The following is a 21,535-nucleotide window of genomic DNA, read 5'->3' as shown; positions in this document are numbered from 1 at the left end:
ACCAGCCAGTCCTTGTCTCCCAGTCTTGCATGCCTTCCTGGTCAAGCCCAATTCCCAAGAAACCCATAGGTGACAGGAGAGGTGTGGAATTTCAGAGCTGCATAGATATTAAATAATGTGCAGTTTGGTCGTAATTTCCCCACATTTGTGCAGAAGGAAATTTAAATAATTATGAAAGGGAACTTGCAAAACATTGTTTCTGTGATGAGGACTGTTCTCCAGGGATGACGAGACTGGGTGTGTGCCTTCTTAAAGTAGTACTATCCAGGCGGTTTATCCAAGTATGATGGTGCTTATTATTTCAGATCAATAAATAGCCTATTGAGTGTATTAAATTTTTATAATGTATCCGTAATAATAGATAATAATAAAAATCATAGCTTACATTGATTGGGCATTAATGTGTATAAGGTTCTCTTTTTAACGCACTAACTTATTTCAAGGAAAAGTATATGCTCCTTACAAAGAATATATAATTCAAATCCCATAAATCTCAGAAATCTTAATACTTTGCTTTGCAGAAGGCCAAAAAGTTGGAACACCAGCTCAGCCTTTGCACACAGATCACCATGCTGGAGATGAGGAACAGCATAGCCAGCTCCAGTGACAGTGAAGATGGGTTGCACCAGTTTCTTCGGGGCACCTCCAGTGTGTCCTCTCTTCGTAAGTTACCCCAAAACTGATAATACTCCAAGGTTCTGATGGATGTCCCTGGAAGCAGACAAATAACAACTTTGATCAGAAAAATAACTTTGCGAGTAACTATTTGGCAACCTAAAGTTAGCAATAAAAACAAATTTTTTCTAGCTTTTTTTTATCAACTAAAATCCAACTTTAGAACTCTTATTTCTGTTTCAGAAATTGCTCACTCATTTTACCATATATTTTGCTTAAATAATGGTTCACTGGAGTAGTGTGAAAGAGTCCACATGGTTTGGTGGGTATTTGGCTGTGCTGTTTTCATGATTTTAGTTACAGTGAAAGCCTACACCCATCAATGTGTTAAAAATGATAGGGAAACAACTGCTGGATGTTTTCCTTCTGGCTGGTTATCTCAGTGTGAGCTCCAGGAGTTAAAAAGTGAGTATGCAATGGAATATTCCTGAAGATGAAGATCACTCAACACACCACTGCTACCTCATTCACATACCTATTAAGAGGAAAGTTTTCCAAGATTCTGCTGTAGTTTAGATTGTTTTAAAATATTTTAAGTAACACTAATGACACAAGTGTTGAAAATTAGTAAGTAAAGTGAGAGAAACAAAATTATTTTAAGAATTCAATGCTTAAAATTATTTTAAGAAGTATTCTAAGAATGATGATATAAGAACTTTACATAAATTCTTGTGAAATATCAAAAAGGCAGACACATTCCTGTATTTCCAATTGTATTTTATACCATAGTAACTTCTAAAAAAATGCAAACACACATTCAGAAATTCTATGTTTATGTAAATTATCTTGTAACTTTGTGTATTTTTAGATAAATTGGATTAAGGATTTTAAGTATTGCATAGTCAAGAAAGGCTAGAATTTATAAGGCTATATGGTGTGTAAGGGCGGCAAAACTTACTCTTCCCTTTTAGTGTGTTTTTTTTTGGCTCAGCCTGAGAATTAAATTGACAGAAGACAGATTAAGAGAAGAAAAGCATATACATTTTACGTGGCATGGGAGTCTTCACAAGGAAGTGAAGACCCAAAGAAGCAGAGTCAAACACTTGTATACTGAATTGAACATAGAATAGTAAGTTGTAAAAAAGCAACTAAATTATGTTGGAAGACTTAAAGAGTTCTTTTAATGATGCTTGTACAGAATTCTTTCTGCCTTAACTTCCTGTCTTTGATGATGAAAATGCTTTCCTTCTAGTATGGGGAGGGCATCTTTCACATGGGAATATCATCTCCTCTGTTTAAGAAACAGAATTAAGGTCAGAGTGATCTTCTGGCACCTTTTTTTTATAAGTGCTTATAATTTCAAATAGTCAATATGCCAGAATGGCATATTTTTAATTCCTTCAGATATAAGCTTCCAGAGCAAAGGCTAGGTACAGAAATGTGTTATGGACCTGAAGGGGATTTTAAGAGCAACACAAATGAGAAACTGGAAATAGTTGTGTTTTATCCCATAGGAACTTTTTGAAGGTGTTAACTTCAAAGGCTCACATGCAGATCTGGTGCTGCTCTGGGCTGTGTCCTCCTCATTCTGAGGCTCGGCCAAAGGAGCAAGCGCCATCTAGGTCGTTGCGGTTGTGATGGCAGAGGGGAGACTGTGGTGGCAGATTCACACAGTGGCTCTCAAAGCTCCCACTCCAGTGGGGCACATGCCACTTCCACTCATGTTCCCTAGACAAGAGAAGCCACTTGGCCACAACCAACATCAACAGGTAGATCATTTAATCCTCCTGCAGGGGCTGCGCAGGAAGGGGCTGCACAGGAAGGGGCTAGTGAGAGGAAGAAAGATAGTTTGACAGTATTGCAATCTGTCACAGTGGATATTATGTCATTTTACAGATGAGGAAATTGGGACTATGAGATGCTTATTCATTTGTTCCCCTTCCACATGGTGCTGGGACACTGACCTAGGATCCTGTCTGATTCCAAATCCTATGCTTGTAGACCAGATTGCCTCTGTTTTGGACAAAAAAAAAAAAATGCCAATAATATTTGAGTAGTGCTTTATGATTTCCAGGTCACTTTCAAGTCTGTTCTTGCATTTGAACCTGACAGCTCTGCAGTCTAGGCACAGCAGTGGTTATTTCACCTCCTTGCAGATGAGCCCACCTGCAGTGGGTGAGAAGGTAGTGACTTGCCCAACGTCACTTCTTTTCACTCCTGCCTACTCTGCTGAGAAACCTGCCATCTCCTGATTCCTTCCCTATGACCAAGCAGTGCTGCAGATAGGTTTTCATAGACCTAATGGTTAATGTCATCCATTTCAATGAAACTTTTTGCCTTATTCTTAGTACTGGGGTACTGGGGTTCTACAGAGGAAGATTTTAAATTATCCAGTGTTACTCTCCCAGAGTCATTCAGCTTTTGGTTAGCTTTCACTTTGCCTAGTATGTACTTACAGAATTACAAGTGAAGCTACTCTATAAAAAATGTAATGTATCTTTTATATTAATTATAAACTTTTTTACAGTAGTCCACCTATTAATCCAAATATACTAGTTGATTTAAACATTAACATGCATATTAACATTTCTCGTAATTATATTTTGAATCAGGATCTGAACAGCACACTCACATTGCATTCAGTCGATACATCTCTAAAATCTCTTACAACTTATGGGCTCCACTTCCATCTCTCTCTGTCTGTGTATATGTTTCTGTGTTTTGTTTTGCTTTGATGTTTTGGGGTTTTTGTTTGTCCTGTAGAACACTGATTCTTAAATGTTCATATGAATCACCTGAAGATCTTATTAAAGATCCTGATCCAGCAGGTCTGGGGAGGGGCCTGGGAGTCCACAAGTGCCCAGGTGATGCCTGTATCCTTTGAGTAGGGAGGCTGTAGAATTCCCCACATTCTGGAATTTTGCTGATTGCATCCCCATGGTGGTATTTACAGTATTTCTTGTATTTCCTGTCTACTGATAGTTAAGACTAGAGGCTTGCGTAGGTTCTGGTGAAGGTACTACTTTTATAGATCTCAACCAGTATGGGATATAACGCCTCTAACACACTTCACAACGTGACACAGCAAATGTTCAGTTAAACAGAAATGCCGTTCAGAAAAAGGTGAAGGGGCACCTTAAGTGAACTGTGCCAGTGACATTGCTGCTGCTCCCATTTCTCATGGTGTGCTCTATTTTTACTCATGTTACACGATGCAAAATCCACAGCGGGATCTCTGCTTCTTACCACACACATTCTGTATTCCACTTCAAGTTGTCATTTTAAAGGAAGAAAGGGAAGTTATGAGATAGCTTGAGAAAAATTAATTCCTCTCTGTGTATTCAGTAATTCCCAATCCAATTAATTCAACTGTTTGCTTTCCCATCGCTTCATTACTGGGTTTCATGTTTGCATGTGTGATTGTGAGATAGGAAGGGAGGAGGAGAAACATTGTCCAGGATGGGTGGGAAGGACTTACTGCCATCAGATGTGTATAAGCTTTCTTCTCTCTGCTCCTGGACAAGGTGCCTGCTCATCAGGACATCTCCTCATCTTCTCTCCTTATAAGGTCTGGCTCCCTATGTGAAATGTATAAAAAAAAACACACGCACTCTCACTCCCACACAGACTGATTGTACTTGGCAGTTCCATCACTAATAAGGGGCGCTGAGCACAGGCATTGCCATGGCAACAGGAGGACATGTTATATTTCCTTGAAAGTTGCAAAACTTTATTTTAGTTAATTGGGGTTAAATAGTCTATTGGTTGGGTTGGGTTTTTTTATTCATGAGACAATATAGGCAGTGCAGTCCGTTGAAACGTATCTTTGAAAGAGTGTGTTGGTTTAAACCATGTCTTTTTTAGGAAGTAATTAAAATTTACAATGATGTTTTTAAGGATACTATGAAATATTGAGAGAGATATTTCTTATTGAGAAAAAAAATCTTTGTAAGTACTTTTTCGTTATTAGTGTCAAGATGATGCTCTGGGCAATCTACTAATTTCATATGATCTCTTTGAATAAATATGCTTAAGTCAAGTTAGCTTGCATCTGGTTAGCATTCTTGTCTGCAAAGACTAGCAACATTTTTGACATAATGAGTTTCTATTGGCTCTCTTACTTATTTATTTACCTGGAAAGATACAAAAAGCCCATATAGCATTCTTAGTTTGGAGGCTGGTTTCATGATATAATCTCCTCAATTCATTTTATTTCATTCTCCCTGTGGACAGCCGTAGAATTATAAACAGTAAACGTCATGTGAATTATACAGAGGGTAGAAGGAATTATACAGAGGGTAGATCAGGCAGCAGGCATATGGGGGAGGAACCCATGAACAATTCTCGGACCCAAGGAGGTTGCTAGAAAAAAAGCAGTACACCCAGGTTGTGGATGAGAAAAGTACAGCTCGGGTAGATTAAATAACCTGGGCAGGTTCACCTGGCTAACCTTGAGACACGGAAGTGTTGAACTTGTTACAAGTTCTTGCTTTGCTTTTTACCTTACAATTATCTGTATCAGTATGAGCGTAAACTGGTTTGGGGACATTCAGCCACTGCTGTAGCATCTGACACATCCTGGCCACTTTCATATGCGTCTCATTTAACACTTACAACCATCCTGTGGGGTGGCTTGCATTTCCTCTTTAGGGTGAGGAATATGACATTCATCTCCTCTGTGTCCTTGGTCCCCAGCCAGCAGGGCTGTCGGGAGGGGCTGTGCTCGCTGACTCCTGAGCCCTCATCCTCACCAGGATGTTAGGTGGCCTCTCTCCTCACACAGTGTTACCTTATCTGTAAAATGACAGAGAAGGGATTTTATAGTTATACATTTTTAATCTTTTACCCCCAAATTTTTTAAAAATCAAACTAATATACATACTAGATATCAAATAGTAAAAAAAGAAATCTTACAATAAAAAGAACTGATTCTCTCCAACCTAATTTTAGTTCTCCCAAGGCACAATCACTTTGAAACAACTTTTGTTAAAAATGCTAAATAATTTGCTGTTATTTGTTGATTTATCCACTTAACCTTTATCTATTAATCCAACTTAGCTCACCGCTAACCTCCCTTCCCCCTTCTGCTCTCTGGTGCTATCACTAATTTTTATTCTTCTGTTGTTTACCTTTATAACATTAAAAAATGCACTTCAACCTCCATTTCTTTTTCTCTCTGTACCGTTTTGAAGGTGAGGAATTAGCATCCTTGCCCTCTCTTATTCTTCTCCCTTTAAAGTGTTGTGGGTTCTTCTTTTACTTTGAAAGTATCAAGGTTGTTACACATTTTTTTTTATAACTACAGTTAGGTCTTCCTTGCTTTGTCTGTGGGTTGTTGCCCAATGTTTAAAACAAACAAATGTTGACATTATTATATTTTGTGCAGAACCAAATAGTGGGCTGTGCCTACATTTATTTCTTTTTGGTTCCAATGTCATGTTCAAAGGAGACTGTTCCTGATATCGAGTTCTAATGGATTCATTTCCTTTCATAGGTGACATAAAAATCATGCCCCAGTTGACTTCATGAGTACTTTGACCTTCTTTTTATTCCCTGCAGTTGTTTCATTCCTTGCCTTCAGTGAGAGGAAACATCTTATTCTCCACGTCCCCAGTGTCTTCCAGCTTTTTACTCATTCTTTTAGGTGAAACTCATTTCATTCCTTCTTAAAGCCTCTGAGTGGTTGCTCTCTACCAAGCTGTGCCTTTCATACAGCTTTTTGTTTTTGTGGGCATTTCTAGTTGCCCCTCCCCTTTTCTTTCCCCCTTATCCTTGCCTTTTCTGTTCTTATATCACCACTGTCTCAGTCCACCAATTCTGTGTCCCCTTTTTCTCAGAGACCTTCCCCCACAGCCTCCAGCCTCCAGCCTCATCTGGTCTGGTCATTCTCTGGGCTGTTGCATAGCTGCCATCCCGGAACCTGCCTTTACTCTTTTCCTGGGCTTATCCACCATCTCCTTCACCCTACTTCTTCTTTGTGGGCGGGAAGTGTCTGCAGGACTTCTGCTGTTCTTTATCTGCTCACACCTGCTGTCTTGCAGCCTGGGGCCCTCATCACCCATCTGAGCAGACAGGAATTGATCTGAGAATGAATGACCCCTTGGGCCAGAGAAAACCTCTTCATGGGAACCGCTAACCTACTCCAGCCTCCGCATTTGCTCTAATTTTGTACACTTTGCTTGAATTTATCAGTGCTGCTGCTGAGTCCATTTAAGGGAAAATTAGGTGCAAAGGCCATAGCCATCCTTCAACATTACTATTCAGGAAACTTCAATTCAAACTTATTTTCCTCAGTTAAATAAAAATCTTATGATACAAATAGGCAAAGTTAGGAAAAGGGATGATAATTCTTTCTTGCAAAGAAGCAGTTAAATTCTTCCTCATCCTCATTCATCAAATATTGTATAATCTAATTAAAATTCTAAGCCCCATAAGCTTTTTAATTACTTGCAAAAGCAGTTGGCCAGATGGTTAAACATAATAAAAATAATAACACTTTGAAAGGAATGAAGAAAATGTCATCAAAGTTAACAGGGGAGAGGGAATAAAATTCTTAGAGCATTATATTGAATAGTTTACAAAAATGTTGCTCCTTTTTAAAAAGTGTGTTTCTTAAGCAAGGAGAAAAGGCACTTGACAAATTTCACGTCATAGTACTCTACTTATTTGAAGCTCAGACTTGGGGTAGCCTATTCATCTGCTGGAACAAGCACTACCTTCACTCTGGATTTAAGAACAACAAGTATGTCTATTTACTTTTATTTCCTAGGAGAGGCCCTTAGTCCCTCATGTAATTAGAAGCATACTGAAATAGTAAATAAGCTCAGTGGGAACAGAATTTTGACAAAAGGAATTTCTCTTACCTAACTTTTTCCTACTCTGTTTACCAGAGCTTTGACTCGTTGTCACATAAGATCTCCCTGGTCCATACATAAAAAGGCTTCCTGTGGTTCTCTGACTGAAGGCTTTAGGAGGACAGAAAAGGGTATGCAGGGTGGCCTGAGACCACCTCCCTGGAGGCCTGTGTCTGGTTTGCCTTTGCAGGTGATGTCCCTCAAGGACACTCAGTGGGTCTTAGTGGTAAGCTCCTGTCCTCCTCAGCTAGGATCGGGCACCAGCCACTGTCTGGACAGTTCTGCTGAGCAGAGAGACTGCTGGCTGTCTCTGAATCCCCTCGTGGGTGCCCACGGTGCTGGCACCCCTGCCCCTGGTTCCAGGCTCTTTCTGCCAAGATTCAGTCTTCTACATTTGCTCAAAGCCCGTGTTTTCGAGTTTGAGATTCTCTTTCTTACCCTCAGGATTGCAGCCTGGTGCTGCAGTTCTTTTTATCTCCTGAACATGCTGTGAATGTGGCATACAGCTCAGAGTAAAATTCTGCTCCGCGGGCTACACCTGCTTGGTTGCATTGGTATCTGTGGAAAGAGTGTGGACATCCTTTTGGCAGAAGATTTTTTTGCCTCTTGGTTTAATAAGAAATATCCCCTAAGCAACAGTAACTCTTGACATAACTGTTTAACAATTTCATGCAAAGTCTGGATTGCACTTCAGTCTGAAACTATTTGTTTAGTGTGCTTTTATAATAAACTATGTTAATTGGTAGCTAGGGCCCAGCAAATTGGAAGATGATTATAGCTAATAGCAAAAAAAAAAAAAAAAATTATACTTATCTTTTCCAGATCATAATAAATACCACAGTGTTGCTTTGCCTCCCACAGATTTGTCACTCCTTTTCCCCTGTGTGACGGAGCCGCCAAAGATTACCCAAAGCCCATCTCTTCTGAGCAGTGAGAAGCCCCGAAAAGGGGTTAATGCCCTGGAACCCTCAAGAGCGAGGCATTCTTTCTATTTGGGAAATTAACCATGAATTGGGGTTCTCTTCCCACATTTATTCTCCAGACCATGAAGTTACAGGAAAAGAACATAGGTGGGGTTTTTTCTAAGTACAGTTTAATAAGTTTAACAATAGAAGCTGGTAACATTCAATAAGAAAAGCAAGGTGACATTCTATAATGCAATTAAGTCGATCCACTAACAAAAGCTTGATCTCAGCAAACATTCTCTCTTCTTACAGCAATTTCCTAGTATCTTTACATATCAATCAGTAACCTGTCTGTCTTTGAGCCAGCAACCTTGCTGTGTTACAATTTTTTATCTCACAACAGAGACTATATAGCCTGGGGAAATTTTTCTGTCCTTTGCAAGGTCAATATTTGAAACTGCAAGGCTTTGGAAAACCAGGCCCTGTGAAGTACATTTGTTTTATGCATACTTCACACCACAGGGTATACTTAACCATTTCTGCCTCTCTACAGTAAAAGTGATTTTGATAGAAGAATAAAAATCAGTTTTCTGGGAAATATATGGACATGGAATTATTTGTCCCTCTAGAATTTGTAGTAAATGGAAAGTAAAGCATTATTCAGAACTTCATAGTAATGTCCTTGAAGGGCAAAAGTAATTTGAAAAAGCATTTGACTAGAAATAAGCTCTATTTCTTCTGTCTTCCGTTCATATGCTCACATCTGTGTGAGGTAGTTGAGCCTTCTGGGCAAATTTCCAATGATGCATCAGTGTATAAAGTTAATGAAAAACCAGGCAAACTTGTAGGAAGAATCTATTAATGTTCAACTTCTGAAATATAAAGTAGTTCCCTTGAAGTATAACATACCCTCACTTTTTTGTTCATATTCCAGATTAGTTTTGGCTTTATCAGGGGCTTGTAGACTCTAACTCAGCCACAAATCCTGAAATGAACATGAGTCAGGTATTCTTGGTGTGAAAAGAACTTTTGCAGGAAAATTAAATTTTTCCAGGCTGTTAGGGCCACATGGTTTATCCTTCCAGGAGGTGTGTCTGTCTAAGTGGTTCACTCCCTGGCAAGAAATGAACTTGTTCATAGCAGCTGCCCTTTCATTTTCTTTCCCAGGTGGTCCGGGTTGCCTTTGCTTTAGCTTCTGAGTGTAAAGCAGAAATAATAGTGTTATGGCCAATGTCTGACGGGTAAAAGAAATTTGCCCACGAGAACCGGGTGATAGGAAAAGGAAAAGAGTTTATTTCTGGCAGCTAGGGCTACGCAGGCCAATCGAAGTGCGCAGCCCCGAGTTGAAACCTCTCGCGGCTTTTATTTTTAGCTAGGCGGGAATTTTTCACACCTGACACAATCTAGGCAATGCAAGCAAGCCAGTGATACATAAGCTAATTTTTGGGGGTATCCCTGTAGCCCCTCCACACCCTGGATTCCCCACAGGGACTTTTCAGGCTAAAATGGCAGAGCCGCCTAAAATGGTGTTGGCCATGCTACTCTGTTTATTCCCCCATTTATTTTAGCAAACGACTTGTACAGAAGCAGAATGCATATGTTAAGGTCAGTAGGGGTTGGGGCGTCCCTTAAAAATAGTACTGGATGTGCTGATGATGAATTGTTCTCTTGAAGTGCTTTTGAGTTCCTGAGAAATAAGATAAGAGTCGGAGACTAGGTCTGATTCGTTTTTATTTTCTCAACATTTACCCCAGTGCCTAGAACCTTGTAGTTGCTCACTGATTCTTTTTGCTGATTGGGTGAAAACATTACAGCAAGTGAAGGTACTGCTAAACCTTGTTGATGTTCCCTTGAGAGGACAGTTCTCTTGCCCATGCTATAAGCAATGTCGAATCAGTCAATTATATGAAAGTGATTTCCTTTGAGAATGTGATACCAAATAGAGTGGTAACAGCACTTTTTCCTAAAGGTTTTACCAGAACCTGAGACCTGCCTGCACTTGAGAAATGCTGCTGGTGCCCCACTGGTAGGGTTTGGGCCTGACCCGTCAGAGATTAAATGTGATGGCTGCGTGTTTTTCCCTTATTCTCAGGATCAGCTTTCTGAAGTTCCCCATGTGATGTTTCAGAGGAGGGATTTTTTTCATCACCATGCACTTAAGTAATTATCAAGGCCCTGGCTGTGCACGGGGTACTTCTGCGAGGCTGCAGGAGAGAAGAGACTGTGGTTACAGCCCTTCAGGATGTTTCTTTTCTCACTTGTATAAGGGAGAGATACAAGTACTGCAACCACAATGTAATGTGGAACGTGTAAGGGCTGAAGTTGCTGCAATAAGGAGGATAGAATCTCCCCATGGAAGGAATTAGAGAAAATTGCATATATGAAGGAGGTGGAGTTCAAACTCTACCTTGAGGATTAGATAGGGATTTGGTGGGTAGGGATGGGAGTGGAGGGATCATTCCAGATGTGAAGAAAAGAGAAGAGGAAAAGGATGGGATGAGTTTGGAGAGCAGTGAGTTTGCAAGAGCTTAGAAAATAAGGGGCCAGGAGGCCTGACTTGGAGACCCGTGGACATCACCCAAAGATTGCGGGTGACTCCTTATGTTATAAGGTACACAACTCTTCTTTTGCCCAGGCAAATACATTGGAAACACAATAAATTCTTTCACAGAAAAGTTGAAAGTCCTTGGAAGGTTTTCACTCGACCATTTCCAGTTGTATTGGGGCCTTTCTTCATTTTCTCTCAATGAAAAAATGCAGAGATACGTGAGGTAGTTAAGAGGGTCAGATAATATTCTGGCTCCAATGTAGATACCAGCCTCAGTACACTATAGATTATCACCCTTGATTGGATAGACGGGCTTAAAAACTGCTGACCAATTAGTTCTGCTTTCTAGGTCAGAATGAACTGGGTCCGTTTCTGTTATGTGTATTGTACAGCTATGCCTAAATGCTATATATTATTGATTTGGTTTAATGCTCTTAGACATGCTGTCTTGTTTGTTGTAAGGGTTTTATCTGATCTCAAATACTCAGCCTAAATTAATATTTTATGAGACTCAATCATAACTGGAGGATAAATATTGATGAAAACCATAGCTATTACTGTTTTGTTTTGTTTTTATAGACAACTTTGCTACACTCAGGACAGTTTATATTGAGTAACACAAACCCCTATTTTAGCACAAGTCCCGTTTCCTTTATTGGCCATTCCTAAGGTCAGTGATGAATTTTATCAGTTATCTCTTTACTCAGGCCAATTGCCCTCCAAAGATCATATTAATTAATTAATTTTATAGCCTTACAAATACTTACAAAGTGATGATTACATCCCAGGCACTGATCTAAAAACTTTACAAATATTAAGTCATTTAATCCTCATAACAACCATGTGAGGTAGGTACTCTTCTTATCTTTCCTATTTTACAGATAAGGAAATTGAGGTACAGAGGAGGAAAATAACTTGCCCAAGGTCGCACGAATAGTGCTCATTGCCACTTGAGCAGATGTGTGAATTAAAGGTTGCATTCGGTGTGTTTGATGTCACCTGTGTGGAAAAGGATACAAAAAATTTGCCTGAGAACTTACCATGCTGTGCTCTGTGAAATATTGTGTTCTTGGGCCATTTTAATAGAGGTTTATTTTCTACAGTTTATGTCAGTAGTTACCTTTCAAGAAACCAAGTATCTTGACGGTAAATGTCGTTAAGTGAACAGTTTCCATGTATATGCAACATACACACGTTAGCTATCCCCAAGCCCAGCCCTATGTAACTATTATCTCTTTATGTTGGAAGATGTAACTGTTGGTGCAGCATTTCCCCAGGTGTATGGCAGTGACTGTACAGTTAATAAGAAATGACATTTAGTGACATTTTCTATGTGCCCAGCACCCTGCTAAGCACATTACATGCATTATTTTTTTTAATCTTCCCATATCCCTGTGAAGCAGGTCCTGTGAATATCCCCTTTGTACAGATATGGAAACTGAAGCCCAGAGAGGTTTGGTAATCAAGCATAGGTCACACAGCTAGCAAGCAGCAGAGCAGGGATTTGAACCCTGGAAGTGCTTCCTGAGCCTCTGGTCTTGACCACTCTGCTGCTGCCTCAGCTGTGCCACACTGGGGTCTGGGGAACCACCGCCCATTTGTGGCTGGGTGCCGGAGTAACATGCCCTTAGTGCGGTTTCAGCTTTCCTCCCTGGAGTGGCCCCTGACCCTCGTAGCTGACCACAGCATGCTCCCAGTGCTGGCCAACCGTCCTGGCCACTGCTGACTTTTGCCAGCAGTGACAGCTGATCTTGACAAATTTCCATGATTATCTTGTAGCTGATCTGCTTCCTGTCTTAATAAGATCCCTCTACTCTGCTTTGCTGTTAGCAAGTATTTAAAGGGTCACGCTTTACCCACTGTCCTTCCACCATCAACCTCATGCCCAGCCTGAGCTCCGCATTTGCTGGCTGATGCCATCGCACCCTGCAGTTGGGCAGCACGGATGGGCACAGGTGTGGGTGGGGCAGATGGAGACCCTCATGGGATGGATCCTGGCTTTGAATGTGCTAACTGTACAGGTATGGAGAGGGTTTGCTTATGTGCATGCTGTCACGTAAGCTGTTCATTAGGCATCTTGAGAAATCTATTTATAATAACTTGTACTTTTAGACAATATTGTCTTCTCCATTATATGCTCAATAAGCATTTAGTGAATGCACGAACAAATGAGGGACTGAATGAATGAATCATTTCTTGTTTCCTTTGATTAAATGATATCCTAAAAGACCTTGGGGATGCTCTTTCCCCTGTTGCCACCTGGGATTGAATTTCCTCCAACTGGCTTTTCCCTCCAGAATGCCTGGACTCTCTCTTTTTCCCTATCCCATTCCCATGTAGTCCAGGGAGATGGTGAACCAGGTGGCAAGAAATGTACTTTTAGGTGGTATTACAGATGGTACTAGGTTCATAGTTTCCAGATAGAGGTATTCTTTAGGGAAATTAGGAGTTAATTCAGTTTTTGAAAGCCAATATAGGACTCAAATTACCATGTATATTAATGCAGGAACATGCATTCTGAGTCCTAAACAGACTCTGGGTGACTGAGAACTTCATGTATTTGAGAATCTCATGTATTTGAGAATCTCATATGATTCAAGCACATGCGGTGGAATCATTTCCACATCTGTTCTCATGACTGAGAATCTTTACTTGACTTTGTTATTTTACTGAAATGCTGGATTAAAAATACAATATGTAGGGAAATTGCGTTCCTGGTACTAGCTACAGCTTCCCATAGAGTTTTATTTTCCAGGTGGTGCTGATAATGGATCCATCCACCAGTGTCAGGGCAGGTTGTCCATTAAGCAGCTTTCCCTTCTGTGTCTCTTCACAGATGTGCCATCCCCACACCAGCGAGCCTCTGCCAAGATGAAGCCCATACAGGAAGGGGTCGAAGATGACGATGAAGTCTTTGAACTGGTGTCCCCAAATACGTTAAAAGTTCATCAGTTGCCTTGATCAGAGGGAGAATCCAAGTTATCAAGATGGAAGTTGTCTTGAAGAGATCCTGAAAAATACCAGCACTTTTTCATGGCTTTTACATTATTCTGCTTTAGTACATCTGTACATCTAGACTGGTTGAATCTGAGGGCAGGAAATGAGGAAGGGTCAGAGATGGAAAGATTATTTGACCTGTCCTTTAATCGGTCAGCTTTTTAAGTCTTTATTTTACTGAGCCTTCTGACTAAACTTCATTGTTTTGAGATCTATATTTTCACAGTATTTTCTAGATATATTATTGTTTTAACTTTAAAAATCTTAGTGCTCTATCAATGCAAATGCCTTTTCACTTATTTTTCCAAGTTACGGTCCTTTTTCCTCACAGGCAATTTTTTCACTATGTGGCAATATGGTTGTCAGTTTGATAATTTTAACAAATGATGTAAGTTTGAAATTGAGGCTAAAGTAACATTTAAAAGCAGGGAATCTCAGGCTTTGTTCAATTTTTTTTTTAATGGAAATTTTTTTTTTTTTTTTTTTGTCTTTTTCGTGACCGGCACTCAGCCAGTGAGTGCACCGGCCATTCCTATATAGGATCTGAACCCGCGGCTTGAGCGTCTGCGCTCCCAGCGCCGCACTCTCCCGAGTGCGCCACGGGCTCGGCCCTTTTTAATGGAAATTTTAGTGAAAGATGGGATTTGACTGGTCTTACTTTTCCCCCAGGCCAAAAGTGTCACTCCACTATGTCACCTCACTTATGTGGTGTGTGTAGAGATCTCGATAGATAATGAGCAGAACCCGTTCAAGTTTACTCGCATCGCCCTCCTGTCACGCCCTGCCCTATACACATGTCTGAACCCTGAAGCGGGGAAGATAACAGATGGCAGCATTTCTGAGCTTGGTGTCTGCCTGCAGCTACACTCAACCTGCTTGTGACTCGGAGCCATCTTGTCCCACACACTAGGGTATGGGACATACTTTCCTGAGGGTGGGAGGAGGGGGCGTCAAGTAGCTGAGCAAGTGCCACAGGATGAGGTGACTGAAAGGTCCGCTTCATTCCTTGGTCTGTATTCTGAAGTTTCACATTGTTCCTCCAGAGGCACAGGTGTCTCTTTAAAAAGTGTGCCAGATCCCTAGTGCCAGAGCTGAGCGTGTGAGCACACCTGGGGGACAGAGGGGTGACCGCAGCCACACTGTGGACACCCAACCTAGAGACTACTGTGAGGGCTTTGGTTCCAGAGCTTTCTTTTCTACTAGAGTCATGTTTTAGGAAGCGGTGGCATCTGTATTCAGCTGGTAGGAAATGAGAACAGTTTTGCTTAAATCATTAGTCTGTCTGGCCAATGTGATGGTGGCACTTGGCCGGGCCAGTTAGTGGTGTGAAGCACATTGATGGGCTGTGCTCGTCGTGCCCCATTCAGTTTATTTTGTTTCATCCACTAGAACAGCCTTTGAGTCAGTCCCCTGTCACATTGAATAGCTAAGAAAAGTTGCGAATCAAATGACTTTCAGGTGAACAGAGCCAAAAGAGGCATTTCTTGCCATGCAGTGGTTTCTGTTAGAGAAGATATAGAAATAAGTTAATCTAGCGTCCTCTCGTTTTCCTAAATCCATTTTTTGAAGCCAATTATTTTAGTAATTTCATCTGAGCTAAATTTATAGGCAAGGTCACTCACTGAGAAAATTTACACAGACTGCAAATCCAGCTCCTGACATGTTTATCAAATATCATTAACATCGTGGTAAAAAAGGCTGATTTCCCTTTACTGCAATCCAGCCTCTTCAGTTTGCTAAATTAAGGAATTTATTTTGGAGAAATGAAGCAGAGGTGAGTGACTTCCCTTGGCTTTGAGATTGTAAAGACCTGTGAGGTTGACCTGCCTCTCTTTGTAGCAAAGAGCACATGTAATACGATGTGACAGTGTCAGTCCTGCTTCCCCTTCAACCATTGGAGTAAGATTGGGCGGCCCGTTTAGTCTACACATGCATAAAACTAACTTAAACTACTCTCTAGAGTACTTAGATATGACATCCTTCCCTGAGTAGAAAGTAAATTTAGATTATGCTGTGGACACCTTTGTAAAGTTCTGTGGATCCACAAACATTCGAGTTTTCTTACCTGGTGCCATCTGTAGGTTTGTCTTATTTTGTCAATCCCAAACTGTGGAGAAGGTTGTCTCTAATAATCAATCTGGTGTGTTTGGAGGTTATTTTCTGTAGTGCTGGGAAGAAACCTGTTATTTTGTTTGTTTTGCTGGCTGGTACAGGAATAGAACCCTGGACCTTGGTATTGTCAGCACCACACTAACCAGCTGAGCTAACCGGCTAGCCAAACCTGTTGTTGAAGCACACTCCTAAAAGTAGGCGATACAAAATCATTCACTGTTTTTTCTAAAATGTGTTTGTATGTGTGTGTCATTGATAACGAAGACTGTAATTTCAAGGTTAGGAATCTTAAAAGAGTCACTTAGCCTGAATGGGAAACATGAAACTTTTTTAATACACACCTCTAAGGAAGACAGTGAGACTCAGAGGAAAGGAGCCATAAGCCATTGAGCAGCCCTGCCACATAGACTTGATGGCAAAGAAGCAGAAAAGAGTTTTAAGTGTAAGATCTCCTATGGATGACTTTAAATTCATTTATGCAAATGAACAAGTTTATCTTTATATAAGCACAAATACGTAGATAAAAACATGTTTGCTGCCAAAGTCCCAAATACGAGGCTTCCTGTGTTGACATTCACTTAGCTGTGTGATCAAGGTTCAAGAAATGGCTTGCAAGATATTCTGTATATAACCCAAATCTACTATGTTTAAATGTAACATCAAATCAGTTATATGAATCTAGAGTATATCTATACTAGAATGTATGTCATTTAAAATATTTTGAAAGCCCTCATAAATATTTATATTTGTAAAAATAATAGCACAGACACTATATATATTCTCAATGATGTTTATGTATCTTAAATTAGTAACAATGGGTGCTATATAGTTATTTTTCAGTTACCATCCTTGGCTTTCGGAATCGCTTCCATTTCTCCTGTCACTCAGTCTCACTTTACTCACCGGTCACCTTTGTGCTTTGCTGCTAACAGTGTGCACTAGGAGACTTCGCCTTCGTGTATCTGGTTCTCCTCCCACATGTCTGAAGGTTTTCTGATTTTATGACTTGGAGCTGCCAATTCCTGCCTCCCAGGCCCCATCATGGCCCTAAAGATAGAGTCACTTTGATGCTGGTAAAATCTCTGGGGAAAGCTGAGTAACCTACACACTGCCCTGCCCCAAGTGCACCCAGGTAATGACTTGGCCCTCCAGTCAAGATTTCATGCTCCCCGCCAAGCACAGATCATGCAGGTCAGTTCCTACCTGCGGGCTCGGTGTCCTCTTCCCTCCAGCTCCAAGGATCCACTGGGGTGTGTGTGTGTGTGTGTGTGTGTGTGTGTGTGTGTGTGTGTGTGTGTGTGTGTGTGTGTGTGTGTGTGTGTGTGTGTGTGTGTGTGTGTGTGTGTGTGTGTGTGTGTGTGTGGTGTGTGTGTGTGTGTGTGTGTGTGTGTGTGTGTGTGTGTGTGTGTGTATCTTAAAATCCATTTTCTTGGTCATTTCTTTCTTTTTTTATTGAAACGTAATTGATCATACATATCTGTGGGCACAGCATTGAATATCCATACCTGTGTACGATACGTGATGCTCAGATCACATATGTTCAGCATTACACAATGTAATCATTTTTCGTGGCCCTTTACCAATTTCTCGCTAACCCCCCTCCCCCTTGGTCATTTCTAAAGCTGCTCTGCTGAAACCTCTGACCCTGCTGTGCCTTGGTTTCCTCTCCCTCCCTTCTTTTGAACTCCGGTTTTCCAACTTTCTTTTCTAGTTATTCCCAACTAAAGTGATTAGAAATCCCCACCTACTCTTCTAAGCCCCAAGGATTTGGAATGGCAGGACGCTCTGTGGGGAACTCGAGGTTGAGGCATAACCACTGTTTCCATTCTGCTCATAGTGGGGTAATCCTTCTCACTGATGGCAGCTGTGCTATGATTATCACAGAACCCCCAGATACCTCGTGTATAATGGCATAGTGTAGGAGTCATAAATTTAGGAAACTTGCATTTAAATACCATTTACAGTTTTTTCTATTATTCTTGCCACCTAATTTTAAAGCACACAAGGATTTTATGAATGCTTTACCCAGACATTATTTGTAGGAAACTCATTCTTTCTGTTTTTAAGTGCCATTTAGATTGATTAAATGTATTTTATAGTGAAGATACATTTTGTCTGAATAGAGCCTTATAGTTGAAAATATCTTTATGTATTGCCATTTGATCAAATAAATTTCTTACTTAGAAAAGTGTGTGTGATTTTTATTTCATTCCTCTTACGTGTATAGCTGGTTTGCTCTGACTCCATACCCAAAGGCTGAGGTGGGTTCCGTCACCTTCAGAGGTAATGGAATTGCTCTGGCCTAGGAGTCTGCAGACCCGCAGAGGCGGTGCTTTTCTGTCTGTTCCACTTCGTTTCACAGGCCTGCCGTCTCGACTGCTTCTGGCCATGAAGGGGCCAGAGGCAGTGTAGACAGTGTTGACTGGATACAGCAGTGCAGAAGCCTTCAGAATTTCACTGTGTGGACATGGGTTTCAGCCTTTTACTCACCACATCTGAACTTTCCCTCTACTGTCATAAGGTTCAACAATACAGTGAGTCGGAAAGCGTCCCCTGGATCTGGTAACTCCCCTTGCCTATGCCTGTGCTATACGGCCTGAGAGTTTCCATTTATGTCCATGTGAGGGTTTTCTGTGTGAATTTGACAGGACTTGGCTTTGGAGTTGTGGATGCGGAGGTGGTGCTGATGGGGAGGGGCTTGTCATAGCTCCCTGGCTTGCTTTGCTGCCGGTCAGTTCCTGACGAAGGACATGGCAGAGGACCAGGTGTGAGTGGAATGCCTGAATATGTTTCCTTATGCTGGGATGGAGCTCTGTGTAATAGTGGAGAGGAGTCAATTAGGCAACTGGATAAGTAAGCCTGGAACTCTGGAGAGATCTGGGCTGAAGACACAGATTTCCGAGTTGAAGATGGCACCGTGAACTTGACAGCTGTCTAATACATAATGAATGAGTGACTTTTGATCTTTTATTTTGAAATGTGTTAATGTTTGGGAGATCTGCATAACTCAGTGAGCCAGTATTTTTTTAAATGATTGGTGTGTGATGTAAAGTCGTGTGTGGGTATAAGATCCATTCCAAGTGCAAGGTGGACCAATGTAACAGCACAGAACTGATTCCACGTTGCAGCTGACGTTCACACACGAGCCCACCTCTGCCTGGAATGCCTGCACTTCCCCCTCCAGAGGGGCCCCACAATAAACTCCTGCACCTCCCAACCGGAGTGTCACCCCCTCTGTGGAGTCAGCTCTTCCCCCATTTGCCACCCTCGGCTGCCACGGGTTCATGCCACAGTCATGGCAGGGACATTTCTTTAGGTTCTCAAAGTCCTTTCAGAGCATTGTTGAATTTAACAAGGCCCTTTCACTTAACCCCTCCATGCAAACACTCAAAGTACCAGGAAGGTGGCAGGTCAGGCATTAATGTCCCCTTTCTAGGAAGGAGGAAAGGAAAGTGCAGAGAGGAAAAGGGACTGGTCCAAGGACACGTTGCTGGCAGGGGACACAACCAAGACCCAAATGTAGTCTTGGTCTGGGCACCCTCCTAGGTCTACCTTCCAACTTTGAAAAACCTATTTATTTCTTACTTTTTTACGTTCTTCCTCTACCCCTCCTCGATGCCTAGGCCTTGTTCTCGCCCCACCTGTGGGCCGTTTTCATAGTCCCCACATCGTCTGCACCAGCTTCCTCTGGGTGTCTACACACTGGGTCCTGGGTGCTAAATACTACATGAATTGTTACCTTGCTGTTTACGGGGGGGGGGGGCAAATATCTCCTCACTGACTTTCACGTCCTCCCAGCCTCCTCCTCCGTCCTGCCATGAGAGAGTTCACCTCTTTCCAGCTCTCAGCTGTGCTCTCTGACTTGCTGTGCGGCTCCACCTCTGGGCAGTGCTGGGCCTGCTGGCCGGGGATCCAGGCACCACGACTCCCCATTTTATGCTCCGACTCCTTGAGTGACAGGCCAACAGAACCAGATGTGGTTTGAACTAAGCTAAACTATTTCATACCTGAGTAAATGGAAGTCCCCCAACTCTAGGAGGAAGGGAGCTTGAGGAGGAAATGATGATCACCATGTAATTCTTGATTTTTATCTGCAAATGATGAAAACTTACAGAGCTGCTGTGTCTGTTGATGGCTACAGATAATTATGCCATCAGAGACTGGCTGAGGTGAAGCCTCCGATGGCGCTCACACGTGGGACAAACCTGAGGCCCAGACTTCCAGCAGGCCAGCCACGCTGTTCATAGAACAGCACCGAATGCATCCACCTGCGGTCCACTCATTTCTCCTAAGCACCTTCTGCTATCTTGGGGACCTGAGTTTTTTCAATGTGCTTCTCACCACTCTTGTTCTCATCCAATCTCTTTAAACTCTTCTTCTTAGTATTGATACGTTTTGCTAAGAATAATTACAATATAATGTGATATAGCAATCATAGCTATTGAGTGCCTCATTCTTACCAGGGGCTGCATTTAAAATACACAAGTTAGTATTTCCACAACCATCCTGCAAGGTAGTTACTATGATTACTACTTTACAGGTGAGGAAACTGAAGCTCAGACAGGTTGATTTTGCCAAGACAGCCCAGCTGACTCCGTCCTGGGCGTGTGTGGCCGCGGGCTCTGCGCGCCCTGCTGCTGCTCCTGCCGTCCTCCCAGCTGGGCAGTGTGAGACCACCATGCATCTCGTTCCCAGCTTCCTTAGGTTACCGACAGGTTTCCATGCTGAAACAGAAAAATGTAACACTTTATATTTTTTGTGTTGCATTTCTATAGAGAGGCATTTTATTAGAAAAAAAATTAAAATCTGATAACGGCCTTTAAAGTGCTTATCAGTTCATGTGAAAAAAAAATTGGGGGTCCTAGTTACATTTTGCTCCCAATAGATTTTTTATTTCTGTTATTCACCTCTCCCTGTCCTCCCCGCCCCGCTTAGAGCAAAGCAGGTCTAAAGCACAGACCTAAACAAGGTGGCAGAGCCTTCTGCCTTGGACTTGGCTTTGAGGTCAGACAGATGAGGTTGGGAACACCAGGTCTGACCGTGTGATCTCAGGCAAGTTGTTAAACCTCGTAGAGCCACTATGTCCTCACGTGTACACTGGAACCTTTCCTGACACATAGTTGGCACTCAGTAAATGTTAGTCCTCATCCCCTTTCCCTTTTCCTTTGACTGTCATTTCAAATCCTTAAGGCTTCTGGAATCTTGGCAACCATAGTCCTTGTAAAGAGCCTGAGGGTCAGTGCCAGGACCTGAGGGGTCCACAGGGCAGAGAACTGTTACTAAGGCCCCCTCTGCTCCCAGCAGCAATGGCTGAAGGCACAGAGAGCCCAGCGCTCATGGGCTGCAATCCCTCTGGACATGTTCGACTGGGGCAGGGAGAAGAGCTAATCCCGACTTAGACGGATGGGCCCAGGAAGCACAAGGCAGAGGAAAGAGGCTGTAGAGACTTCTCTGAGGTGGCCAGTGGATGGAAAACACGGGCATTAGCTTAGCTGATGATCTCC

General features: G+C 41.9%; 1 protein-coding gene across 1 annotated transcript in view; it reads left to right on the top strand.

The window, feature by feature from the left end:
- Nucleotides 1-18,057, top strand: part of BVES (blood vessel epicardial substance) — a 35,674-nt gene extending 17,617 nt beyond the window's left edge. Inside the window, exons 7-8 of the mRNA XM_063097336.1 lie at nucleotides 522-663; nucleotides 13,759-18,057. Coding sequence (XP_062953406.1) covers nucleotides 522-663; nucleotides 13,759-13,883 — 267 coding nt within the window. The 3' untranslated portion in view covers nucleotides 13,884-18,057. The remainder of the gene's footprint in view (nucleotides 1-521; nucleotides 664-13,758) is intronic.
- The last annotated feature ends 3,478 nt before the right edge of the window (nucleotides 18,058-21,535 follow it).

This window comes from Cynocephalus volans, chromosome 5, assembly GCF_027409185.1.
Source record: "Cynocephalus volans isolate mCynVol1 chromosome 5, mCynVol1.pri, whole genome shotgun sequence".
Taxonomy (NCBI): Eukaryota; Metazoa; Chordata; class Mammalia; order Dermoptera; family Cynocephalidae; genus Cynocephalus; species Cynocephalus volans.
The sequence above is the reverse complement of the archived record's forward strand: the minus strand, read 5'-3'. Positions and strand labels throughout refer to the sequence as shown.